This window comes from Manis pentadactyla, chromosome 1 (genome assembly GCF_030020395.1).
Source record: "Manis pentadactyla isolate mManPen7 chromosome 1, mManPen7.hap1, whole genome shotgun sequence".
NCBI classification, from domain to species: domain Eukaryota; kingdom Metazoa; phylum Chordata; class Mammalia; order Pholidota; family Manidae; genus Manis; species Manis pentadactyla.
This window is the reverse complement of record NC_080019.1, coordinates 22,969,918-22,994,292: the sequence shown is the minus strand read 5'-3', so window position 1 is coordinate 22,994,292 and position 24,375 is coordinate 22,969,918. Positions and strand designations below refer to the sequence as shown.

Genomic DNA, 24,375 nt, shown 5'->3' with positions numbered 1-24,375 from the left:
TCTTTCTGGGACACAGTTCTGTAAGTTTTAATTAACGCATGTATAGATTAATATGACCACTGCTTTTGTCAAGATACAGAACAGTTTCATTACCTTGAAATTCCCATGCTGCCCACTGTACTCAGACCTTTCCTATACCCTAAAATCTCGAAGATTTTTCCTCAGGGTTTGTTATTACTGCTTAATATGTTGGCAACCACTGATCTGTTCTTTTTCTCTGTAGTTTTGCCTTTTCCAGAATATAAAATAAATAGAATCATATAGTACATAACTAGTGAGATTGGTTCTTTCCCCCTGCACGGTGTTGTGGAGATTTATTCATGTTGTTACATGTGTCAGTAGTTTTTCCATTTTATTGCATAGTACTATTCTATTGTATGAATGTACTTTGTTTTAATCCACTTACCTGATGAAGGATATTTAGGTTTTCAGTTTTTATAAGCTGCTCTAAACATTCGTACATAGTTTAGTGTAAACATAAGTTTTCTCTATTTAAGTACTTACTGTCTTCTTGTCCTATAGTAAATGTATGTTTAACTTTATAAGGAACTGCCATACTGTTTTACAGAGTGGTGCCATACCGTTTTGCATTACCACCAGCAAAGTAGGAGAGTTCCAGTTGCTCCACATCCTCACCAGCACTTTGTAGCACTAGTTTTTCTTGTTTTTGTTTTTGTTTTAGCTGTTCTGTTAGATATAGTGCTATTTCATTGTGGCTTTAATGTGCATTTCCTTAATGGATAATGATGTTGAGCATCTTTTTGTATGGTAAATTGCTATCCGTATATCATCTTTGGTGAAGAATGTTCACATTGTACATTTTTTAATTAGGTTGTTTTCATATGTTCTTGTTTTTGTTTTTGAAGTTCTTTATGTATTTTGCACCCAAATATTTTTCTGGGTTGAGATTTGAAAACATATATTCTAGTCTGCAGCTTTAAAAAAAATTATATTTGCAGTGTTTTTAGCTGTCTGTATATATTGAAAATAGCTGACTTAAAGTCTTCATCTAGTAAGTCCAATTTCTGGGTTTCTACAGGAACTGTTTATATTGATTGCTTTGTTTTTTTCAGTATGCAGGCCATACTTTTTTCCCTTTGCCTGCCTTACAGCTTTTTGTTGAAAATTGAAATTTTTAGATGTTACTATGTAGCAATCTCGAAGATTTTTTCTCAGGGTTTGTTATTACTGCTTAATATGTTGGTTGTTGTTTGTTTAGTGATTTTTCTGAACTAATTTCATAAAATATGTATTATTCGTGATGTGTGTCTTTGGTCTTAGTTTTATTAGCTTAGTGGTCAGCTAGTGATTGGACAGCTTTGCTTAAATGTCTGGGGACACCCCCCCTCCCCAAATCTCCCAGTCTTTGAAGGTAGGCCTTGTGTGTGTATTGCGGTACACCTTTAACATTCCAGGCAGTGTACAACCTCCTTAGCCTTCACTTCCTGTTTGTGCAGAGCCTGAGGTCAGCCAGAGGTGAGAGCATAGGGCCTTTTCCAATCTTTTCTGAGCATGCACACCCTGAGAATACATATGGCCTCCAGATTCTCAAGAGGATATGGGAGATTTTCAAAGCCCTTGTTCCCCAAAGCATCTTACTCTCTAGGCCTTCCTCCCAACTTCTTTGGTTTGTTTGTTGTTTGCCTCAACTCTTACCCATTCATGCAGCAACTAATATTTATTTTGCCTTAAATATTTTCAACAAACTTCCTTCAACTAGCCACTTTTTAGCACTTGGGAGTTCTAGTGCTGAATTAGGCAAGAAAAAAGCAAGCCTTCTGTGCTGGTCTTCCAGAGTGCCACCAGACAGAGTGCCACCAAACAAATGATTACAATTCTTGTGAATGAGGTCTATTCTGCACCTGCTGGTACTGGTACTCATACCAGGAAGGCAGGCTGTTATTTTCAAGGCTACCACAGATTTGGAGAGTCAGGGATGGGACTGAGGTAAATTAAATATCACAAAACTCACTATTCTAATCAGAGTCCAGCTAGGTTTCTTAAGTGTTTCGCTGCATTAGGTGGTTGCTGCAAACTTTTGGTTGGTTTCCAGGGTTCCAAAAGACTTGATTCTGCCAGTTTTTTAACTGCTTTAGTGGAGGATGGACCTGGGAGTTCCTTACTCTGTGGTTTCACTAATGTCACTCAAGTATGGATTTGAAAAAAATACTGAAGATAGTCAATTTTTATGAGCAAATTGGTCTGAGTTTTCCCAGTGAACTACCAAAAGAGAAGATATGGATTTGTCTTGCCAATGGGCTTCAACCCAGGGCAAGTTCACTATGGATTCACTGAGACCAAGGAATGACAGTGGAACACTTGTGGGGTGAAAGGCTTCATCACCTGGCTTGTTCTCCCAGTGATAGGTTGAGCAACAGATTTATGTCTTCAGCCGACAATCTGCAGGTCTGTAACTCTCCTTTGTCTCTGCCTTCCCCCAGAGCACTGGGCAGAGCTCTTTATATAGTGACTCAGTCAATAATAGCTTACTTCCTACAGGTGTGGAAGCATTAGCCTAGCAGCAGGCCAGTTACACCATCAAGTAGTTTAGGTTCAGGTGAGGATCCTGGCCATAGGAACATTCACTTTATCCACAATATTCTTACTCATTTTTGAAGTGTTTGTATATCCTGTGGTAGCATTTTCAGGGTTTTTCAGAAGCCTCATTCATTTGGTTACAGTGCAGGGGTCAAGACTGTCATTTTAAATCCCTCAGTACCAGCCACAGACAGCCCCCAAACTCTCTGATTTAATACATGACTTCTGAGGAATATCTGACTAGAGGAACTTCATATTCCTCTTTGTTGCTAAAAGAGTGACTCATAGCAAGTAGCTTGTTGTACTGCTCTGATATAAATCAGTCATGTATTAACACTGGGAAATGGAATTGAGGGAGGAATGGAATGTATCACTTCATATACTTCTGTATTGTCTGAGATTCCTCCAGTATTACTTTGGAAATTAAAAGAATAATAAATTAAAAATACCAAGGGAAACGTGTGTGTGGGGTCACGGGGAAGACAGTGTAGCACAGAGAAGAAAAGTAGGGACTCTGTGGCATCTTACTACAATGATGGACAGTGACTACAATGGGCTTTGGGAGGGACTCGATAATAAGGGTGAATGTAATAACTGAATTGTTTTTCTTGTGAAACCTTCATGGGAGTGTATATCAATGATACCTTAATAACAAAAAATACCAAGTGAAATAATTGCCCCTTGGTTTAGTATATTTGTTCCTCATATTATTATTAGTGTTTTTAAAAAGTTTGTTTTGCCTTGAGATGAAGTCCTGCAATGATGATAGCAAACACTGTCCTGTTGATAAAAGAAATGATTAATAATTCAAGGAAATGATAGTAGGAAGGAAGTATATAATTGTGTTTCCTCTGAACATCATTTTTCGAATACTGGCTACTTTATCATTTGTTCACCTGTACAGTCTTACGATATTCACTTGTTTTTCTGAAAGCCATAATTAATTGAAAAGCAAGTCCTCATATAAGCAAATTGTTGAGAGCTGTTTAAAATAATCAAAACTTACCCTTAGCATTTTTGCCTTATTTTACTGTGTATTTCATCTTCATCTTGTGACCCTATAGAACCTGTTCTAGAGGAATAGATTCAGGAGACCTGCATTTTAATGCTCATCTTGTCACTAGCCTATTGTGGGACCTTGATTTAAACTCTCTGGGTCTCAGATTCTTTATTGACAATATTAAGGATTTTGAGCAGAGATCTGAAAACTATAGCCCTGTGGGTCAATACTGGCTCGCTTCCTGTTTTTGTAAATAAAGTTTTATTGGAACAGAGCCATGCTAACCCATTTACATATTGCTTTTGTGCCATTTCTGCAGAGTTGAGTAGTTACAACAGAGTCCGTGTAGCCCTAGGAACCTAAAATATTTAGTCTATCCCTTTACAGAAAAAGTTTGCAGCCTCCAGACTATGACGTTTCCTTCCAGGCTAAAATTCTTTGTTTTAGTTTGGGGTACTTGGACCAACTTCCCCCGTGCCCTCCCATCAAATTGCTTCTTAGCCTATTAAAGGAAAAACATCTCCCACCATTCCCAACAGCCTTATAACTAGCCTTTCTACCCCATAATGTACTTCTCTGTAATCCATTATCTACACAAGCATGCAAAGTGATCATGATATTCCCCTGCATTAAAACCTTTCAATGTCTTATTTTTATACATTGTATCCTCCTCTTAGAGCTCAAATTTCATAACATGGCTTTGTACCTTCTTTTTCTTTGTTTTTTCCCTTGACAATTTCTAGGTCTATTTTGTTTTATATATATGATGCTTAAGCTTTCATGGCTGGAGAAATACAATCTTCTAGAAATATTTTTTCTAGAGCCTATTTTATGAACACACACAGTATTACGTAGGTTTTTTTCACTCCTAGAGACTAAAACTCTTGATGAAAAGTACAAAGCTTTGTTTTTAAATTGAAGTATGTTGATACACAATCTGATGTTGGTTTCACATGTGCAACGCAATGGTTCAACAATTACACATATTAAATCCTTACCTCATCTAGTGTGGTTACTATCTATCAACATAGAAGGATGTTACAGAGTCATTGACTATATTGTCTATGCTGTACTACCATTCCCGTGACCAATTTATATTGTGATTGTGAATTACTGTGCCCCTCTATCCCCTTCACACTCCCCACTACCCTCCCCAACCTCTCCTTCATGGTAACCACTAGTCAGTTCTCAGTGTCTATGAGTCTACTGCTGTTCCGTCTGTTTTGCTTTGTTTTATATTCCACAAATAAGTGAAATTTTATGTTATTTGTATTTCACTCCCTGGATTATTTCACTGCGTATCATACCCTCTAGATCTATCCATGTTGTTGCAAATGGGAGGATTTCTTTTCTTTTTATGGATGAATGATATTCCGTTGTGTTAATGTACCACGTCTTCTTTATCCATGCATCTATTGATGTACGCTTAGGTTGCTTCCATATTTTGGCCTCTGCAAATAGTGAAGTGGTTAACTTAGGGGTGCATGTATCTTTTTGAATCAGGGATTTTGTTTTCTTCAGGTAAATTCTAGGAGTGGAATTACTGGATCAAATGGTATTTCTGTTTTTAGTCTTTTGAGGAACCTCCATACAGCTTTCCACAGCAATTGCACCAATTTACATTCCTACCAACAGTGTGGAAGGCTTCCCATTTCTCTGCATCCTCTCCAGCATTTGTTATTTCTTGTCTTTTGGATAGTGGTCATTCTAACTGGTAAGAGGTGATATCTCTGTGGTGTTAATGTGCATTTCCCTGATGATTAGCGATGTGGAGCATCCTTTCATGTGCCTGTTGGCCACCTACATTTCTTCTTTGAAGAAGTGTCTGTTGAGGTTTTCCACCTATTTTTTAATAAGGTTATTTGTTTTTGGGGTGTTGAGGTATATGAGTTCTTTATATATTTTGGATGTTAACCCCTCATCAGATGAGTCATTTATGAATATATTCTCCCATACTGTATGTAGGATGCCTTTTTATTCTGTTCATGGTGTCTCGTTTGATGTCCCACTTGTTCATTTTTTGTTTCCCTTGCTTGATGAGGTGTGTCCAGGAAAAAATTGCTGATACATTTGTTCAAGAGGTTTTTGCCTATGTTTTTTCTAAGAGTTCTATGATGTCATGACTTCATTCAGGTCTTTGATCCATTTCAAGTTTACTTTTGTGTATGGAGTTAGACAGTAATCCAGTTTCATTCTCTTACATGTAGCTGTCCAGTTTTCCCTGAGCCAATTGTTGAAGAGGCTGTCTTTTTCCCATTGTATATTTATGGCTCCTATATCATATACTAATTGACCATGTATGCATGGGTTTATATGGGCTGTCTGTTCTGTTCATTGACCTGTGAGTCTGTTCTTGTGTCAGTACCAAACTCTTCTGATTACTATAGCTTTGTAGTAGAGCTTGAGGTTGGGGAGCATAATCCCCCCAGCTTTGTTCTTCTTTCTCAGGATTGCTTTGGCTATTCAGGGTCTTCTGTGGTTCCATATGAACTTTAGAACTATTTGTTCTAGTCCATTGAGGAGGATGCTGTTGGTATATTGATAGGGATTGCATTGAGTCTGTAAATTGCTTTAGGCAGGATGGCCATTTTGACAATATTAATTCTTCCTATCCATGAGCTTGGGATAGATTTCCATTTATTGGTGTCCTCTTTAATTTCTCTCATGAGTGTCTTTTAGTGTTCAGAATAAAGGTCTTTCACCTCCTTGGTTAGGTTTATTTCTAGGTATTTATCTTTTTTGATGCAATTGTAAATGGAGCTCTTTTCCCAATTACTCTTCCTGCTAGTTTGTTGCTAGCATATAGGAATGCAACAGATTTCTGTGTATTGATTTTGTATCCTGCAACTTTGCTGAATGCAATAACCCTAAAAGTTTTTTGGTGGGGTCTCTAGGGTTTTCTATGTATAATATAATGCCACCTGCAAATAGCGACAGTTTAACTTCTTCGTCACCAACTTGAATGCCTTTTTTCTCTGTGTGTTGTTTGATTGCTTTGGCTAGGACCTCCAGTACTATGTTGAGTAAAAGTGGTGAGAGTGGGCATCCTGGTCTTGTTCCCAGTCTTTGAGGAAAAGCTTTCAGCTTCTTGCGGTTAAGTATGATGTTGGCTGTGACTTTGTCATATATGCCCTTTAATTTTGTTGAGGTATGTACCCTCTGTACCCATTTTGTTGAGTTTTTATCATGAATGGTTGTTGAATTCTGTCAAGTGCTTTTTCAGCATCTACTGAGATGATCATGTGGGTTTTATCCTTTTTGTTAATGTGGTGTATGATATTGATTGATTTATGAATATTGTACCATCCTTGCATCCAATATTGTACCATCCTTGCATCCCTGGAATAAATCCCACTTGGTCACGATGGATGATCTTTTTGATGTATTTTAAATTTGTTTTGCTAATATTTTGTTGAGGATTTTTGTATCTATATTCATCTGGGATATTTGTAATTTTCTTTTTTGCGGTGTCTGTCTGGTTTTGGTATTGGAGTGATGCTGGCCTCTAGAATGAGTTTGGAAGTATTTCCTCCTCTTCTACTCTTTGGAGTACTTTTAGAAGGATGGATATTAATTCTCTTTAAGTGTTTGGTAGAATTCAGCTGTGAAGCCATCTGGACTGGGACTTCTGTTTTTGTGGAGTTTTTGCGGAGTTTTTGCTTGCCAATTTGATTTCATTGTTGGTAAGTGGTTTGTTCAGATTTTCTGTTTCTTTCTGAGTCAGTCATGGAAGGTTGTACTTTTCTAGGAAGTTTTCCATTTTTTCTAGGTTGTCAGTTTATTGGCATATAATTTATCATAGTATTCTCTAATAATTATTTGTATTTCTGTGGTATCTGTTGTGATTATTCCTTGTTTCAGACTTTGTTGATGTGTGAACACTTTTTTTTTCTTGATAAGTCTGGCTAAGGTTTTGTCTATATTGTTTATTTTGTCTATTTTGTTTATTTTCTCAAAGAACTAGCTCTTGGTTTCATTGATTTTTTTCCTATTGTTTTATTCTTACTAATTTCTGTTCTGATCTTTATTATGTCCCTCCTTCTACTAACTTTGGGCATCATTTTTTTTTTCTGTTTCTTTGTGATTGTAGACTGTTTATTTGGGATTTTTCTCGCTATTTGAGGTAAGCCGGTATTGCTATGTACTTCCCTCTTAGAACTGCCTTGCCACGTCCCACAGATTTTTGGACTGTTGAATTGTTGTTTTCATTTGTCTCCATAGTATTGCTTGATTTCTGTTTTAATTTGTTCATTGATCCATTGATTATTTAGAAGCATGTTGTTTAGACTCCATGTCTTTGTAGGCTTTTTTGTTTTCTTTGTGTAATTTCTAGTTTCGTACCATTGTGGTCTGAGAAGCTGCTTGGTGCAATTTCAGTCTTTTTGAATTTATTGAGGCTCTTTTTGTGCCTAGCATGTGATCTGTTCTGGAGAATGATCCATGTACACTTGAGAAGAATGTGTATCTTGCTGCTTTTGGGTGGAATGTTCTGTAGTTATCTGTTAAGTCCATCTGATACCATGTATTTTCAGTGCCTCTGATTCCTTATGATCTGTCTGGTTGATCTGTCTGTTTATGTGAGTGGTATCATCTACTAGCCCATTATCCTGAGGAGAGAGCCCCATTCCTGGTTGGTTTTATAGCTCCTCTCTGTTCCTTTATTACTCTGTTATACTCTCCTCTTGTTATTTAGTGGTTTTCTTTAGTGTTGTGACTGGATTTCTCTTTTAAAAGTCTTTTTTTGTGTGTGTATCTATTTTAGGCTTTCATTTTTTGGCTACCAAAGGTTCCTTACAGTCTGCTGGAGGTTACTCTGTTTCCAGCACAATCAAAAGGTATTTTTATTCTTCCTCCTTCCTCTGTCACACTTTTTGTGTATCCCTTGACTTATTTTGTATATAATTGATTTTGCTTCTTTTGTTTTGTTTTAATATTGTACTTCTTGGTAATTAATTGATCTATGACCTTTACTATGGGTTTATTATCTGGTGAAAGTTATTTAGTCTTAGGGACATTTCCATTTACAGGAGTTCCTTCAACCTATTCTGTAAGGCTGGCTTAGCTGTGGCAAATTCCTTCAACTTTTTTTTATCTGGAAGTTATTTAATCCCTGCTACAAATTTAAAAGATAATCTTGCCAGGTAAAGAATTCTTGGTTGAAGGTCCTTCTGTTTCAGGATGTCAAATACATCATGCCATTCCCTTCTGGCCTTTAGTTTCTGCTGAGTAGTCTGCTTAGAGCCTGATGAGGTTTCCCTTATAAGTAATCTTTTTTCTCTCTCTGGCTGCTTTCAATACTGTCTCCTTACTCATGATCTTTGCCATTTTAATTATATATCTTGGTGTTGTCTTCCTGGGGTTCCTTTTGTTAGGGGCTCTCTGTGCTTCCATGACCTGAGTGTCTATTTCCCCAGCTTTGTGAAGTTTTCAACAGGTATTTCCTCAAAGAGACTTTCCTTTGTCCCTCTCTTCTCCTTCTGTTACCCCTATTGTGTGAATATTGTTTCATTTGGATGGGTCACACAGCTCTCTTATCATTGTTTCCTGGAGATCCTTTTCTCTCTGTGTTCCTCAGCTTTGTTGTGTTCCTGTTCTCTAATTTCCACCTCATTCACTGTCTGCTCTACATACAGTCATCTACTCATAAATTTCTCCATTTTATATTTCATTTCAGATGCTGTATTTTTTAGCTCTGAGTGGCTCTTTTTCAGGTCTTCTGTCTCTTTAGTGAAGTTCTCCCTGAGATGTTGAATATTTTTCTGTAAATCAGTGAGCATGTTTATGACTTTTATTTTGAAGTCTTTATCAAGATTGATGATCTCTGTTTCATTTAGCCCTCTTTTGGTGTCCTGTCCTGTAGTTTGTTTGGAACTTATTCTTCTGCCTCCTCATTTTGTCAGAGTTTCTGTGTTTCTTTTATTAGATGGTTCTGCTTTGCTTCCTGGCCTACAGAGTAATAGCTTTATGAAGGAGGCATCTTATGATGTCCAGAAGTTCAAGATTCTTTACTCTCCAATGCCTGGTTCTACTTTGTGGGAGCCCGAGCTGTTGCTGTGCAGTGGGCTGGGCTACCTTTCTGTCTGTCTTCTGTAGTGGTTTGAGTCTGTGCTGGCATTTTGCTTCAGACCCCACCTTTGTAATCAGCACAGTAGTCTGGTGGAATTGCTGTGGGTGGGGTCACCCTCTGCTTGCCCTGCATCAGTGGCAGAGATGCAGTGTTAATGGAGTGAGTAGGCTGATGTGTGGCTCTCCTAAGGAGAGAGTCCCTTCCAACCCTCATTCTTCTGGCACCCCCCGACTGCTGGCAAGTCTTTCACACTGTTGCCTCCTGCTGTCTCACTCAGGACTGGTGGAGCATGCTGTCTTCCACAGGTGGCTGGAGTCTCAGCCTCCCAGAGTGTTCCAGCTGTCCCTGGTGTCCAGCCCCTCTAATCACCAGAACCTGTTGTAATACGGGCTTGTGCTCCTGGAGCATATTTCCAGGGCCAGGTGTGCAGTGCTCCTGGGCTCCTACCCCCTCTGCACTCCATTCTTCTGTCTTCCTCCTGTAGGCTGGGGTTGGGGGGAGGGCTTGGGTCCCACTTGATCTTGCCTCTGGCACTTTACCCCTGTTCTGTGTGGTCTTCTTTTCTTCCCCAGCTGGAGGTGGTTTGTTCTGAAGTCTTCAGGTCATTTCAGGTTTAGTTGTATTTGTTGTGTTTTTTTCTTTTGTGTGTTTTTGGGAGGAGGTTTCTGCTTTGCCTTCCAGTCTGCCATCTTTTTCTCTGCCCCACAAAGCTTTGTACAGTATTGAGCATCAACAGTAGGATGGCTCCCGTCCTGGTGCTCTGTGGATTTTTCCTTCTTGACAGGGCTTGGCCAGGCCACATGGGCTCCAAAGAAAAGTAAGTTGACATTGGTTTTATTACACTTTCTCTACAACATGTTTTTAAAAGTTTAAAATGTGCCCATTTTGAAACTGGTCATTTTAGGTTCCTTTAAGTGAGCTAATACATTTTTACCTATGATACCAACTCTGCTGCTTCTGGACAAAAAGAATGTGAAATACATGCATTTTTAAAAACACTTTCTACTTGAGGTCTTTCATGTTAACTCTTCATTTCAGAAACAAAAATAGCTTCATTGAACTCAGGGAGATAGGAGATTTCTCCTAACATCCAAATACTTGCCTTTGAAGATGCTACAGTGATTTTAATTTTTAAAGCCAAAATGTTTTCATTATTTAAAATTCATTGACACAACATTTCTTTGATCAACCATTACCCTTTTTATCTAGACTAGTTATATGGAATTTTTAATAAAATGAATCAAATTTCTTTTAACTCTTAATTAAAATAGAATTTAATTTGCAGAATACTTTATTCCTTGGAATATTTACTTAATATTCTCCAATTTTCATTTTCACTTATTGAGGAATCTTAAGATGGGATTTGCTAAGGTTTTGTAGATGTTGTAACCACTGTTTTCTGTTATCATAAGCTAATTTTAAGAAGCAGACTTAATTTTTTTTTTTTAAGTCAAGGTTAAAAAAAAGCAACTATACTTTTGTATAGTCATTTTAAAAGGTGTCAAGAGGCATTTTAAACACATCCTTAAGCATGAGGAGTGTAAAGGGAAGTTGGGATGAACACAATGGTTGCATGGGATTTGAACTTTCTATGTTAGATATTTCTGTAACATTTTGATTAGTTTTTAATAAGCAGAAATGGAAAAAGGAATTTTTTTAAAAAGATATTTTTAAAGTGAAGAATAATTTGGTTTCCTCCTCCATAGAGAGGAAGCAACTTCTTATCGGGGTTAAAACAGGCTGCCTTGTGATTACTTATAATATTCTGGAGGTTCTATGAATATAGAGATTCTTGAATATCTTGAAATTACAATGCAAGAACTTTGTGTGTGTGCATGAGTGCTCTTTTAGGATGCAGGGTTAGAGTGATGTTGGGAAGAGGCTCTATAATTCAGATTCTTTTTATTTATTTCTCTAGTCCTGCCCTCTCTGAGCTCCAGACTGCCTACTCAGCATCTTGGATATCTATAGGCATCACAAATCTAACATGTATGTATTAGTTTCCTATTGCTGCTGTAACAAGTGCCTCCAAATTTAGGGGCTTTAAGTGATATAAATTCATTGTCCTACTGTTCTAGAGGTCAAAAGTCTGAAATTCATTTCACTGCACTGAAATCAAGTTGTCAGTAGGGCTACATTCTGTCTGTAGGCTCTAGGGCATAATCATATATTTGCCTTTTTTAACTTCTGTAGGCTGGCTGCACTCCTTGGTTAGTGGCCCATTGTTCCATACTCAAATCCATCAGCATAGCATCTTCACTCCTCTCTTCTTTCTGCTTCCATCCTTGTCTTCTACATATAAGTCATACAAGCACCTCTGACTCTCTTGCATTCCTCTTGCAAAATTTGTAATTATGGTGGGCCTACCCAGATAATCCAGGATAATCTCCCTATCTCAGGATACTTAATTTATTCATATGTACAAAGCCCCTTTTACCAGTTAAGTAACATTCGCAGGTTTTGGGGATTACAACATGTACATCCTTTGGGGGCATTATTAGGTCTGTTACTGGATTTGATAGCCTAGCCAATCTGCTCTTCCTCCAGCTTTCCTCACTTCATTTTAATAGTATAACCATTCTCAGGCCAGTAATCTAGGAGTAATTCTTGATTTCTCTTCAAATCCTCCCATCCTCATTTCCACCACCCACATCCAATCCAGCAAATCACATCTAAATCAGTCAGAATGTTATCTCAGTTCTCCCCAACTATATATAGAGTTTGCCCTCTTCTCACTAATTTCCACTAAAAACAGAATACCTTTAGCATTTTGGAGCCTTTGGCCCTCATCCTATCCTATTCTTTTTACTTCTAGGTGTGCTGAGCTAATTATGGTACAAGGCTCTGTGGGCTAGGTGTCATGAGAGTGGAACAAAGTGCCACAGGGCTACATCCCAATTATCCCAAACACATGGTGATGGGATGTAAAGACTTACATAAGATGCTGTGGAGAGAATTTGGGTTGGATGAGGATAATTATCCTGAAAGGCAATTCGAATTTCCCATTAAAGAGTTCAGTCTTTTTTATTCTTATGACGGTGAACATTTCCTCTCAGTTATTCATAGTAGAGAATAAAATTAATCTAACCCCTGGTTATTTTGAATGGTTCCTTCCTCTCCTCCCCTTCCTGAAGAAGGAATATATTTAACAAATATCTTAGGTAGTGATTTCTAGTATGTAAATAAACTATACATGGTCAAGTTTGGTAGGGAGAATATTATAGCTTTAGAATGAAGTCAAGATGAAAAAAAGATAAAATACCCACTGTTGAAATAATACCAAAATATAACTTACATATTTTATTGTTCAGAGTTCTTTTTTGTAATCTTTACACATTTTGGGGAGGACTTTACAATTTAGTGAAATAAAGGAAAAAAATGAGTGATTACTTGGAAATAGTCTTATTTGTTAAATGAATAGAAGGTCTGGAAATAACTATATGTTTTTCCCCAATTTTAGGGGGAAAAAATTTCTGACTGGATTATCAACAGCTTTAGACTATAGAGTGTGTTAACTGTGACCTTAGCAAATCCCATCATAAGCTTCCTTAAGATGTGAAAATGAAAATTGGAGCATATAAAGTTATATATTCCAAGGAATGAAGTATTCTGCAAATTAAAATTTATTTTTTAAGGCATAAATGCTGTTCATCCCCTTTCTAAAACACGATGTAAAGATGTCCCCATTTATTTCCTCCCCATTTTGTCAGTTGTGGTATCACTGATTAAATTTGTTACCTTAAGTGTTTGACGTTTTAGTTTTGTGAATACAAATGCTTATTGATATTTTTTCCTCCTGTAATGTGTTACCAGGTGCTCTATCTCATGTATTGGGTTAAGTTTTACATTTCTGTTTTAGCAATAGAAACAGAAAATGTATGTAGTTAGTTTGAGGCATTAAAAAATGCAATCATAAGAATTATTTAGAAAATCTTTAGAAAGCCCTAAATACATCACAGACTAGTCATTTTTTTGTTAAAGCAGGAGAAAAGCTTCTCTGTTCATTTTAGTAAAAATGGCCTTACTGAGAAATAATTCACATACCATACAGTTCACTCATTCCCTGTTAATTTTTAAAACCATTTCCTAGGGTCCTTTCACTGCATTTTTCAGATATTCACTGCCTCCTTTTTATATACATATTTTTTTCCTTGATTATTTTTTTAATTGAAGTATAGTTGATATACAATATTTTATTGGTTTCAATATTATATTGGGTTTCCAGTATAGAGCACAGTGATTCAGCAGTTAATCTGTATTATACTCACCCCAACTACTGTAGTTAATATTGGCCAACATAAAAAGATGTCACAGAATTATGGACTATATTCTCTATGCTGTACTTTCATCCCGATGACTAATTTATAATTGAGATTTTGTGCCTCTTTATGGCCTTCACTTTTTTCACCCACCCACCCTAATCCCTCCCCTATGGTAACCACCAGTCACTTCTCAGTGTCTGTGAGTCTACTGCTATTTTGTTCATTTTGTTTTGTTTTTAGATTCTACAAATAAGTGAGATCATATGGTATTTGTGTTTCTCCGCTTGGCTTATTTCACTTAGCATACTACCTTCTAGGTCCATCCACGTTTTTGCAAATGGCTGGATTTCTTTCTTTTTTATGGTGGAATAATATTCCATTGTGTATGTGTACCACCTCTTCTTTACCCATTCATCTATTGATGGACACTTAGGTTGCTTCCATATCTTGGCTATTGTAAATAATGCAGGAGAAATGTAGAACTGTGGTATCTTTTCAAATCAGGGATTTCATTGTTTTCAGGTGTATTCCCAGAAGTGGAATTACTGGGTCATCTAATATTTCTATTTTTAGTTTTTTGAGGAACCTCAATACTGCTTTCCACAGTGGTTGCACCAACTTTCCCACCAACAGTGTAGGAGGATTCCCTTGTCTCCACATACTTGCCAGCACTTATTATTTCTTGTCTTTTGGATAATGGCCATTTTAACTGGTGTGAGGTGATATCTCATTGAGGTTTTGCTTTGTATTTCCCTGATGATTAATGATGTGGAGGATCTTTTCATGTGCTGTTGGCCATCTGTATGTCCTTGAAAAAAATGTCTATTCAGTCCTCTGCCCATTTTTTAATTGTTTTTTTGGTGTTGAAGCATATGAGTTCTTTATATACTTTGGATGTTACCCCTTATCAGATAAATCATTTATCAATATATTCTCCCATACTTTAGGATGCCTTTTTATTCTACTGATGGTGGCCTTTGCTGTACAGAAGCTTTTCAGCCTCTCGATTTATCTTTGAATTTGGTTTGCTAATATTTTGCTGAGTATTTTTGCATCTATGTTCATCAGGGATATTGGTCTGTAATTTTCTTTTTTTGTTTGGTCTTTGCCTGGTTTTGGCATTAGAGTCATGCTAGCTTCATAGAATAAGTTTAGAAGTATTCCCTCCTCTTCTATTTTTTTAAGGAGAATGGGTGTTATGTCTTCTCTAAATGTCTGATAAAATTCAGCGGTGAATCCATCTGGCTCAGGAATTTTGTTCTTGGGGAATTTTTTGATTTTCAATTCAATTTCGTTGCTGTTAATTGGTTTGTTTAGATTTTCTGTTTTTTCTTTGGTCAGTCTTGGAAGGTTGTATTTTTCTAGAAAGTTGTCCATTTCTTCTAGGTTATCCGGCTTGTTAGCGTATAGATTTTCTACCTGTGTATTCTTATAAGGGTTTTACAGTTTCATGTCTTATACTTAGGTCTTAGTATATTTTGAGTTTACTTTTGTGTATGGTTTTGGACAATAATCTTGTCTCATCTTTTTTGCATGCAGCTATCCAGTTTTCACAACACCATTTATTGAAGAGACTGTCTTTTCTCCGTTGTTATTCTTGTCCCCTTTGTCATATATTGACTGTATATGCATGGGTTTATTTCTGGGCTTTCTGTTCTGTTTTGTTGATCTATGTGTCTATTCTTATACCAGCACCATACTAATTTAACCACTGTAGCTTTGTAGTATAGCTTGAAGTCAGGGAGTGTGATATCCCAGCTTTTTTCTTCTTTCTTAAGATTTCTTTTGCCACTGTCTCCTTTTGTAATCAATGGTCAGAAATAAGTGGTTTGCAGTGTACAAGAGGCGGATATTCCATGTATAGAGGACAGATAAAATAAGGTCTTGAAGTGGAAATGGGATGAAGGAATGAAAGGAACATTGGAAAGGAAGGAAAAAACAGATACGAAGTAAGGTATATATCTTAGTGATGAATTATAAAGCAGATGGTAAGATACTTGGGCTTGTGCCTTTCTTTACCTTGGTTAATGGGGCTTTATTTTAACTGCAGGTGGGGAATAGGATAGACAAGAAACAGTGCACAGCACAAACCTTTCTCACTGATGTTCAGGGAACTGAAGGCCTCTAGTGTTCATTAGTGCATTCGTATCTGATTCTCATTTTTCTTGTCTAATTCTGCTACCATTGGAACTACCGTCTTTACCACCCTAGTTCCCTCCTGGCCTCTGCATACTCCTGTGAACAGTGGTGTGGGATTTTCTATTGTATTCTTTCACCATTCCCCTGCTCTCAGCCTTCCAGTGCTTTCTCATGTCAATGAGAATAAAATCCAGAGTCCTTACTGAGGCCCAGCAGGCTCTGCAGCATGCTCCTACCTCAGAACCTTTATACTTGCTCTTCTCTGACCTGAATGTTCTTTTTCATGTATTCTTTTTTTTTTCTACTTCATGCAGGCCTCTATAACATGTCACCTCCTTAGCTGTTGACTTTCCAGCCACTAATACATACTTCCAAGAATACAGAACCTTAAACACAAAATCATTTCTAATTATTTTAATAAAGTCACATGAGTACTCTGCTCCTGGGCTTATTCTGCATGCATTCCCTTGCTAGCCCTGTACTTGGTGAGTGGAGTAGTATGCTGCCTACTCTCCTGGTAAAACGTCTGGCCCAAAGGTACAAGAGAGTCCCAAGCAAGCCACAGAGACAGTACAGCAGGGAACAGCAGGTTGGATTAAGTCCAGATTGTTGGTGCCCAGGACCTCAGCTCTTGAGATGATGAAGCTAATCCATGTTTGGTAGTCCATCACATTGGTGTAGAGTCCAGGAGGAGATTCACCACATCCTATTCCTCAGCTCACCAATCCTATCTGGATCCATACACTATTCATGAAACATGCCAGAGGCCCTCCAGAATCACCCTAAGGAAGAAAGAAAGGTCATGAGCTTAGTGAAGAGGGACCATGAAGAGGAGGGTGGTCACACGAGGTGGAGAGTCCTTTAGAGCAGGGCAGTGGGATCTGTGCAGCTATGGAGCTCTGGAGGGAACTAGACTTCCCACTGTATTAGGGGGAGATCATGGGAATTCTGGAATTACATAATTTGAAATTGGCAGAGACCTTAACTAAGTGTATCAGTAGTTTCAGAATATTCCTGTCTGATAAAAAAGAGAAATTAATGTGATGAGTTTTTTCACTAAAGTTAAATTTATTTCAGTTGAATGAACTGTTTTTATTGTTCTATTTTTAGGTTCTTACTGCTTTTTTCTAGTATTAAAATAATCCTTATATAATGATAGTGATAATAGTTGGTGGTATGTATCTTAATCTTGGCTGTCTCTTTCTTTTTGTAATAGCTTTATTGAGTTACAATAGCACACTATACAATTAACCCACTTACAATGTACAATTTAGTGGTTTCTGGTATATTCACAATGTTACTTCACCATTACCACAGCCTGTTTTAGAAAATCACCCCCAAAAGAAACCCCATACCCATTACAAGTAACCCTCATTTCCTCTCAATCCTCCTAGCCCTAGAAAAACTGGTCATCTACTTTCTACCTCTATGGGCATGAATATAATGGACATTTTATATAAATGGAATCATGTAATATGTGACGTTTGTGTCTGGCTTTCATTTAGCATACTCTTTTGAAGGTTCATCCATGTTGTAACATTTATCAGTAATCCATTCCTTTTTAATGACTGAATAATATTTCATAATATGGATATGCCACATTTTGTTTATCTAGTCATTAGTTGATGGGTGTGTGGGTTGTTTTTACCTTTTTTTGGCTGTTTATGAATAATACTGCTATGAATATTCTCTTGGGTGTGTACCCAGGAGTGGAATTCCTGGGTCATATGGTAACTCTGTATTTCACATTTTGAAATGCTACTGAACAGTTTTCCAAAGCAGCTGTACCATTTTACATTCCTACTAGATTTATGAAGGTTGCAATTTGTTCACATCCTCAGCAACTTTTGTTATCTCCCTTGATTATAGCCATCCTGGTGGGAGTGAAGCTCATATTTGCAAACAATGAATATACTGACAGGAAATCTTGGCAGAGATATAGAAAAATGTATGTCTGTGTGTGTGTGAGAGAGAAAAATCAAATGGTTATACTAGAACTAAAAAATATCTGAAATACAAGTGTCACTAGATGAACATTAATAGTAAGATATGAATGATCTTGAATATAGTGATTTAAAAGTATGTAATTTGAAGAATTAAAAGTAAAATGGACAGAATATCAGGGACCTGTATAAAGATATCAAAAGGTCTAACATAAATTTCTGGTTTCAACCAGAAGAGGGAAGAGAGAAATGGGCAGCATAATCTTTGAAGGATCATGAATGAAAGTTTTCCAATTTTTGATGAAAGATTAAAAAAAAAAAAAACCTCAGTGGATCTCAGATAGGGTAAATACAAAGGAAAAGCACACCTAGCATGTCACATTCAAACTTCTAACAATTAAATATGAGGTAAAATAAATTGAAAGCAGCCAGAGTTCAATAAATGGAACTCATTTGAGGCAGACACAAATGATGGCTGATTTTTTCATCAGACTATTAGGATCAGGAGACATTGGAATGATACGTTTTAAGTGTAAAATGAAATGTTTTTACTTGAAAAAGTAAAACTGGCAAATCTGTCCAACTCTTAAATGTATTTATAAAAATATACAAGTCTGTGAAACCCAATGACCAATGGTTAGCATTGCTCTACATCAACAGTTGAAGAGATGAAATTCATAAAGGTTAAGTGACTTGTCCAGGGTAACAGAAGAATTGTCAGTCTGTCTCCTGATTGCCAATCCACTACTGATTACAGATAGATAAACTTAGATCCAAATTAAGATTTCATATTAAATTGGCTTTTTTGCAAGAGCAAACTCTAACCTTGCAACTGTCCTTCCTTTTGTGAATATCACCAGCACAAATCATGTCTTCCTTGATGACCGGCCCAGGCAATAAAAAACCAATTGGGTTGTAGAGTTTTTCACAAGCCTGGCAGTCAATGACTGGTATTTCTGCTTCCTGGAGTGTGGAAGGGTAATCAGTATCTGTAGAGATAGACAGGAATGAAAGAAAAAGCCATCTGGAAAGGTTTAGGGGCAACATTCAGTCATGTGCAGAAATTTCTGGATGGGAATTCCTAAAGCAGAATGCAATCACTTTCTAATCGTAATTGCTAATGGAAAAATTTTTTTGGTGCCATTAATGTAAAAAAAAATGGATAAGTCAAAACTAGTTCTATTTGAGGTGTTTTTTTTTAATGGGTCAATGTGGGGTATTCTAATGTTCTAAATAAAGAGAAATTCTGATACATTTTGATTAAGTAATGACATATTTTAAATATTCTAAAACTTCTTCCTTTCCCATTCTTCTGTTCCCAGGTCATTTTTCTGTCTTGTCTTTACTCCGTTCCTGGGAAAGAGTTAACACGGTACTTTAAAAACATAAAACAACACTAGATTCTCTCCATACTGTAAGTCAGGTTTGTTATCCTCTGTTTCAGAAAAGTATTATGTGTTTAAATTGTTAGTATCCGCTCATGCAGATGTAGCTAGACTCTAGGTAGAATATAAGGGTAAGTAAAATAAACATATAAATGTGAAAAAAAGACATTTGATTTGAAGACATTGATAGAATCAATAGGTTGATCTGGTTTTGTTGAAAAGTATTTGCCTTAGTAATAATATGCCTAGAATTGTGAATGTTCTGGAGTGGGTACAGGAGGGTAACATGTAAAACAACTCTTTACTCTAAACCCATTCTCACCTTCACTTTCCTTAACTTTCCCCCATCCAGTCACCCAGCAAGAGCCTGGAACTGACAACTGCTTTGTCGTACTGGGCAAATAGATGGGCAGGATGGAAAAAGTGAAGGTGACTCTAGAGACCAGTTTCAGCAAGGCCATGTCTGCAGTTGAACCTTGAGATTTGGGATGGATAGTGATTTGGGCTACATGATGCTTCACACCATTATTTGAATAGCCTTTCCTTGAACTTGATCCCAACCACACAGTATATAACAAAGGAATCCAGGTTCTAAGGGGAAGAGAAAGAGGATAATACAAGTGGAGCATGCTTATGTGCTGTATCTGGGTCAGAACAAGCTGCCTGTGTGCAGCACTAAGTCTCTAGGCAAGAAAGGAAAGGACTCAGAAGTAACCAGGCTGCTTTTAACTTGAACTAGGGTGGGTTTGTCTCCTTTCTCCTTCCCTTTCACCCTGACTACTCCTTTGTAGTCTGCCGTTTCTATTGTCTTCTTTTGTATTATTTTGACCAGAGTTTTGTCTTGTATTTTCTCCCTGGTTCTCTTACCTCTCATCCATGGTTTCTGCCATCACATATATATTTTAATAGTCTTTTTTTTTTTATTGCCTGTTCTGATTTCTGAGCCATGAGACCTTTTATTTAATAAAAACTTAAAGCATAGAATAACCACCAAAGTTTATTTATATATATGAAAGTTTATATATATATATATATATATATATATATATATATATATGTATGTATTACTTAAAATGTTAAGCTGTGCGATGATATACAAAATAAAAGAAGTTCTCTCCCCCTACTGTCCTCAATTTGCACTGTCCCAGGGCAGTCGCTTTCAACTTTAAGCTCTTAGTATTTTATTTTCCCTAGTATTTTCAAGTAACTTTGTGTATTGCTATTAAATCAGTTTTCTTCCCATTTTAGAATACTGTATTTCTACTGTGGAAGGTGAGGATTGAGTCAGCAATCACTGCCAATCCCTACTTCTTTCACCATCCACCTAACCTAGTATTATAACTTCTTGTTAGGTCAGTATTTGATGTGTGTGTTCTTGTGACTGTGTAAACATTATTCACTGCTGGGCCATATTGAGTACTGTGATTACAAATGTTCTTATATAATGTTTTGCTTCTCCTGTGGTTTCACTTAGTTTTCTATATACCTGTCACTAATTCAGCATTCATTCCCCAAATTCCCTGACAGAGGTGTAAATCTCTCAATATATTGAAACCAGGCAGGCATTCTATCAATACTGTCTTTTGTTGGAGCCCTCTGCCTTCTTGCTCCAACCTTGGCACTTTTCCGTATAATTTTCTTGGGGATACTCTTTTGGAGAATTCCCTTGTTTTCTGGATCCCATGCCCCCTCAAGCCCCCCATTTTTGTGAAGCACATTCTCCAACCGCTTCCTGAAAAGATGTGCATGAGAGGTAATATTTTTGCTGCTTTGTATATTTGACAATGTCTTATTTCTATCCCACACATTACAAAGTTTGTATATGGGTAGAAAGTTTCTAGGTTAGAAATAATTTCTTCTTAGCATTTTGAAGTTATTTCTGTTTTCTTTAAGCTTTCAGTGTTGTTATTGAAAAGAACTGTTGGATAACAAGTTACTACAAAGCTTAGATGAGGCTTAAAACAACACTTACTTCACTGTCTGTGGGGCAGGAACAGGTTTGACTCAGCCGGCTGCCTTTGAGGGAAAGTCTCTCTCAAGGCTGCAGTCAAGGTGGGCAGCAGCCATCTCATGACTCGACACGGGGAGGGTCTGTTTCCAAACTTGCTTACGTAGGCAGGCGTTCACATCTTCACTAACTGCCGACTAGAGACATCAGTTTTACATGGGCCTCTGTGCAGGGCTGCTCACCACCTGGCACCTTGCTGCTTTCACAGAGTAGCTCTGAGAGAGCTCAGATGGCGTTTGTGACCTAAGAAAGCTTGAGACAAAGTTCCCTGAGAGGTGTTTAGGAAGTGATATGTCACAAAGTAAGAAAAATGTCTAATATAGTGCCTATCGGCATCATTTCTTTTTCTACCTTTATGCCCTGTCCCTGGTCCAGGGTGACCCAGGGTTTCCCTTTGCCTGCACATCTTACCACTTTCATTTATCTGGTGGTTAGTTTGTGAAGTCATTCATGTGTTTATGGAGAACATATGTGTGCTAGCCAATAGCTAGAATTCTCTTGTGTATGCAGTGTGCCGCCATCAAGATCCACCTCTCACTGATAAGGGAACCTCCGCAGATGTGGTTCTGTTCGAAGTGCAGGCTGACCTGCTAAGGCCAGTGCCCTGCTTTGGCCTCCTGGCCGCCCACAACACGGCTCAAGTATACAGGTCGTCTGCACACTAGACAGAGAAGGGCAGGGGCGATGACCATCTTCAAACTCCCCTCTGTTCCTAGGACCAGAGTCCTGCAGACTCCATCCCATTCCAGTTCCAAACCTAACAGTCTTCAGCCCAAGTGGAGACTACTCACCTGATTGCAGATCTTTCTTTTTGGGAAAACAGCATGGGCAAGACCCTAAGACAGACACGTAATATCATTAGTATAAAATAACACATCTTATATCTGGACTTATTGAACAGGGGCTTTCCATGCATTTACACTTCTCAGATTGGTGTTAAAGGCCACATTTTTATAAATGTCCATTAGTGGGAATCTTGGTAATTACATATTTACCTGCTTTCTTCAGCCTACATGGAACTTAATTTACCTTTTACTTGGTAGATTGAAGGTTTTCATTAGGAATATCAAGTATTTTAGGCTGAAATACAATGATGTCTTCAGATGCTTTGGAGGGTTATAAACTGTTTACTTTTGTCCTGTTTTCTTTATCTGAAATAGCATTTTGCAGTATTTATATATCTTACTTTTTTGCCACCTGTTACCTTTTTGCTCCTTTCAGCCTACCCTGCTTTTAAGTCAGTACAGGAGAGAGAAATAAATGAACAAGCATATGCCTGAAATATTTGAGCAGTGGTTGTGCTGCCCATACCTTCTGCCTGAAATGCTCCTTCCCTAGATCCTCCTCTACCTGGAATGCACCTTTCCTAGATCCTCCTCTACCTGAAATCCTCCTTCCCTAGATCCTCCTCTGCCTGAAATGCACCTTTCCTAGATCCTTCTCTGCCTGAAATCATCCTTCCCTAGATCCTTCTTTGCCTGAAATGCACCTTTTGTAGATCCTCTTATGCCCGAAATGCACCTTTCCTAGATCCTCCTGTGCCTGAAATGCACCTTTTGTAGATCCTCTTATGCCTGAAATGCACCTTTCCTAGATCCTCCTCTGCCTGAAATCCTCCTTCCCTAGATCCTCCTCTGCCTGAAATGCACCTTCCCTAGATTCTCCTTTGTCTGAAATCCTCCCTCCCTAGTCTGCCTGAAATGCACCTTTCCTAGATCCTCCTCTGCCTGAAATCCTCCCTCCCCTCTGCCTGAAATCCTCCCTCCCTAGTCTGCCTGAAATGCACCTTTCCTAGATCCTCCTCTGCCTGAAATCCTCCCTCCCTAGTCTGCCTGAAATGCACCTTTCCTAGGTCCTCCTCTGCCTGAAATGCGCCTTTCCTAGATCCTCCTCTGCCTGAAATGCACCTTCCCTAGAACCTCCTCTGCCTGAAATCCTCCCTCCCTAGTCTGCCTGAAATGCACCTTTCCTAGATCCTTCTCTGTCTGAAATCCTCCTTCCCTAGATCCCCCTGTGCCTGAAACTCTCCTTCCCTAGATCCTCCTGTGCCTGAAATGCACCTTTCCTAGATCCTCCTCTGCCTGAAGTGCAACTTTTCTAGATCCTCCTCTGCCTGAAATCCTCCTTCCCTAGATCCTCCTCTGCCTGGAATGCACCTTTCCTAGATCCTCCTCTGCCTGAAATCCTCCCTCCCTACCTCGCTAGATCCTTCTCTGCCTGAAGTCCTCCTTCCCTGGATCCTCCTCTGCCTGAAATGCACCTTTCCTAGATCCTTCTAGCTAAATCATTCACCTCCTTCAAGTCTTTGCCCCAATGACTCTTCCTTGACTACCACATTTAAAATTACAACATACTTTCTGCTCCTGTGTCTGGATGCCCCTTTCCTTTCATAGTATTTATTACTTTCTAACATGCTGTATAATTTACAATTTAATATGTGCATTGATCACAAGCCCTACAAGGGCAGGGATCTTTGTTTCGTTTACTGGTATATCCAAGATCTGTGAAGTGGTGCCTGTCATATAGTATCCTGTCAGGACTTCTCAGGGCAAACGATTCCTAAATAACATACCATAGGTGAGGTATCATATTATTCTACATGATAATTTCTTGAGCCAAAAAACCTCTGTCTCTCCTCTCCCCACCCCATCCCAGGGGCTCACCCAGCAGAAGGGACAGTAGGAAGACAGAGCCAGCAGGGCCCATGTCTCTGTCCTCAGAATCAGCACTTCTTGCTTCCTGGACTTAGGCTTCCAGGGAGCAGCTGGGGAAGAGGGGCAGGACCAGCTTTTCCTCCTAGGCCGAGGATCCTCTGCTTCACCCCACCCCCCTCCTTTGGTTTTTCACCTGGGTCCAGACACTGAAAGGACCAGACTTGAGAAGGGCAGCTGCAGGACCCATGGGAGGCACCCCCTGCTGCCCAGGAGGGCAGGGTGTCTGGAGCTGGGGTGTGAGGTGCGCCCTGCTGTCCAGGAGGGCAGGGTGTCTGGAGCTGGGGTGTGAGGCGCCCCCTGCTGTCCAGGAGGGCAGGGT

At 38.4% G+C, this 24,375-nt stretch overlaps 2 protein-coding genes across 3 annotated transcripts in view; one reads left to right on the top strand and one right to left on the bottom strand.

Annotated features, from left to right (window-relative positions):
• Positions 1–24,375, top strand: part of SH3D19 (SH3 domain containing 19) — a 170,512-nt gene that overhangs the window by 17,947 nt on the left and 128,190 nt on the right. The window lies entirely within an intron of this gene.
• Positions 15,057–22,794, bottom strand: PRSS48 (serine protease 48). Its single transcript, XM_036887696.2, is given in 4 exon segments — positions 15,057–16,788; positions 18,775–18,938; positions 19,657–19,925; positions 21,841–22,794. Coding segments are annotated over 4 exon segments (903 nt in total). The 5' UTR covers positions 22,035–22,794; the 3' UTR covers positions 15,057–16,512.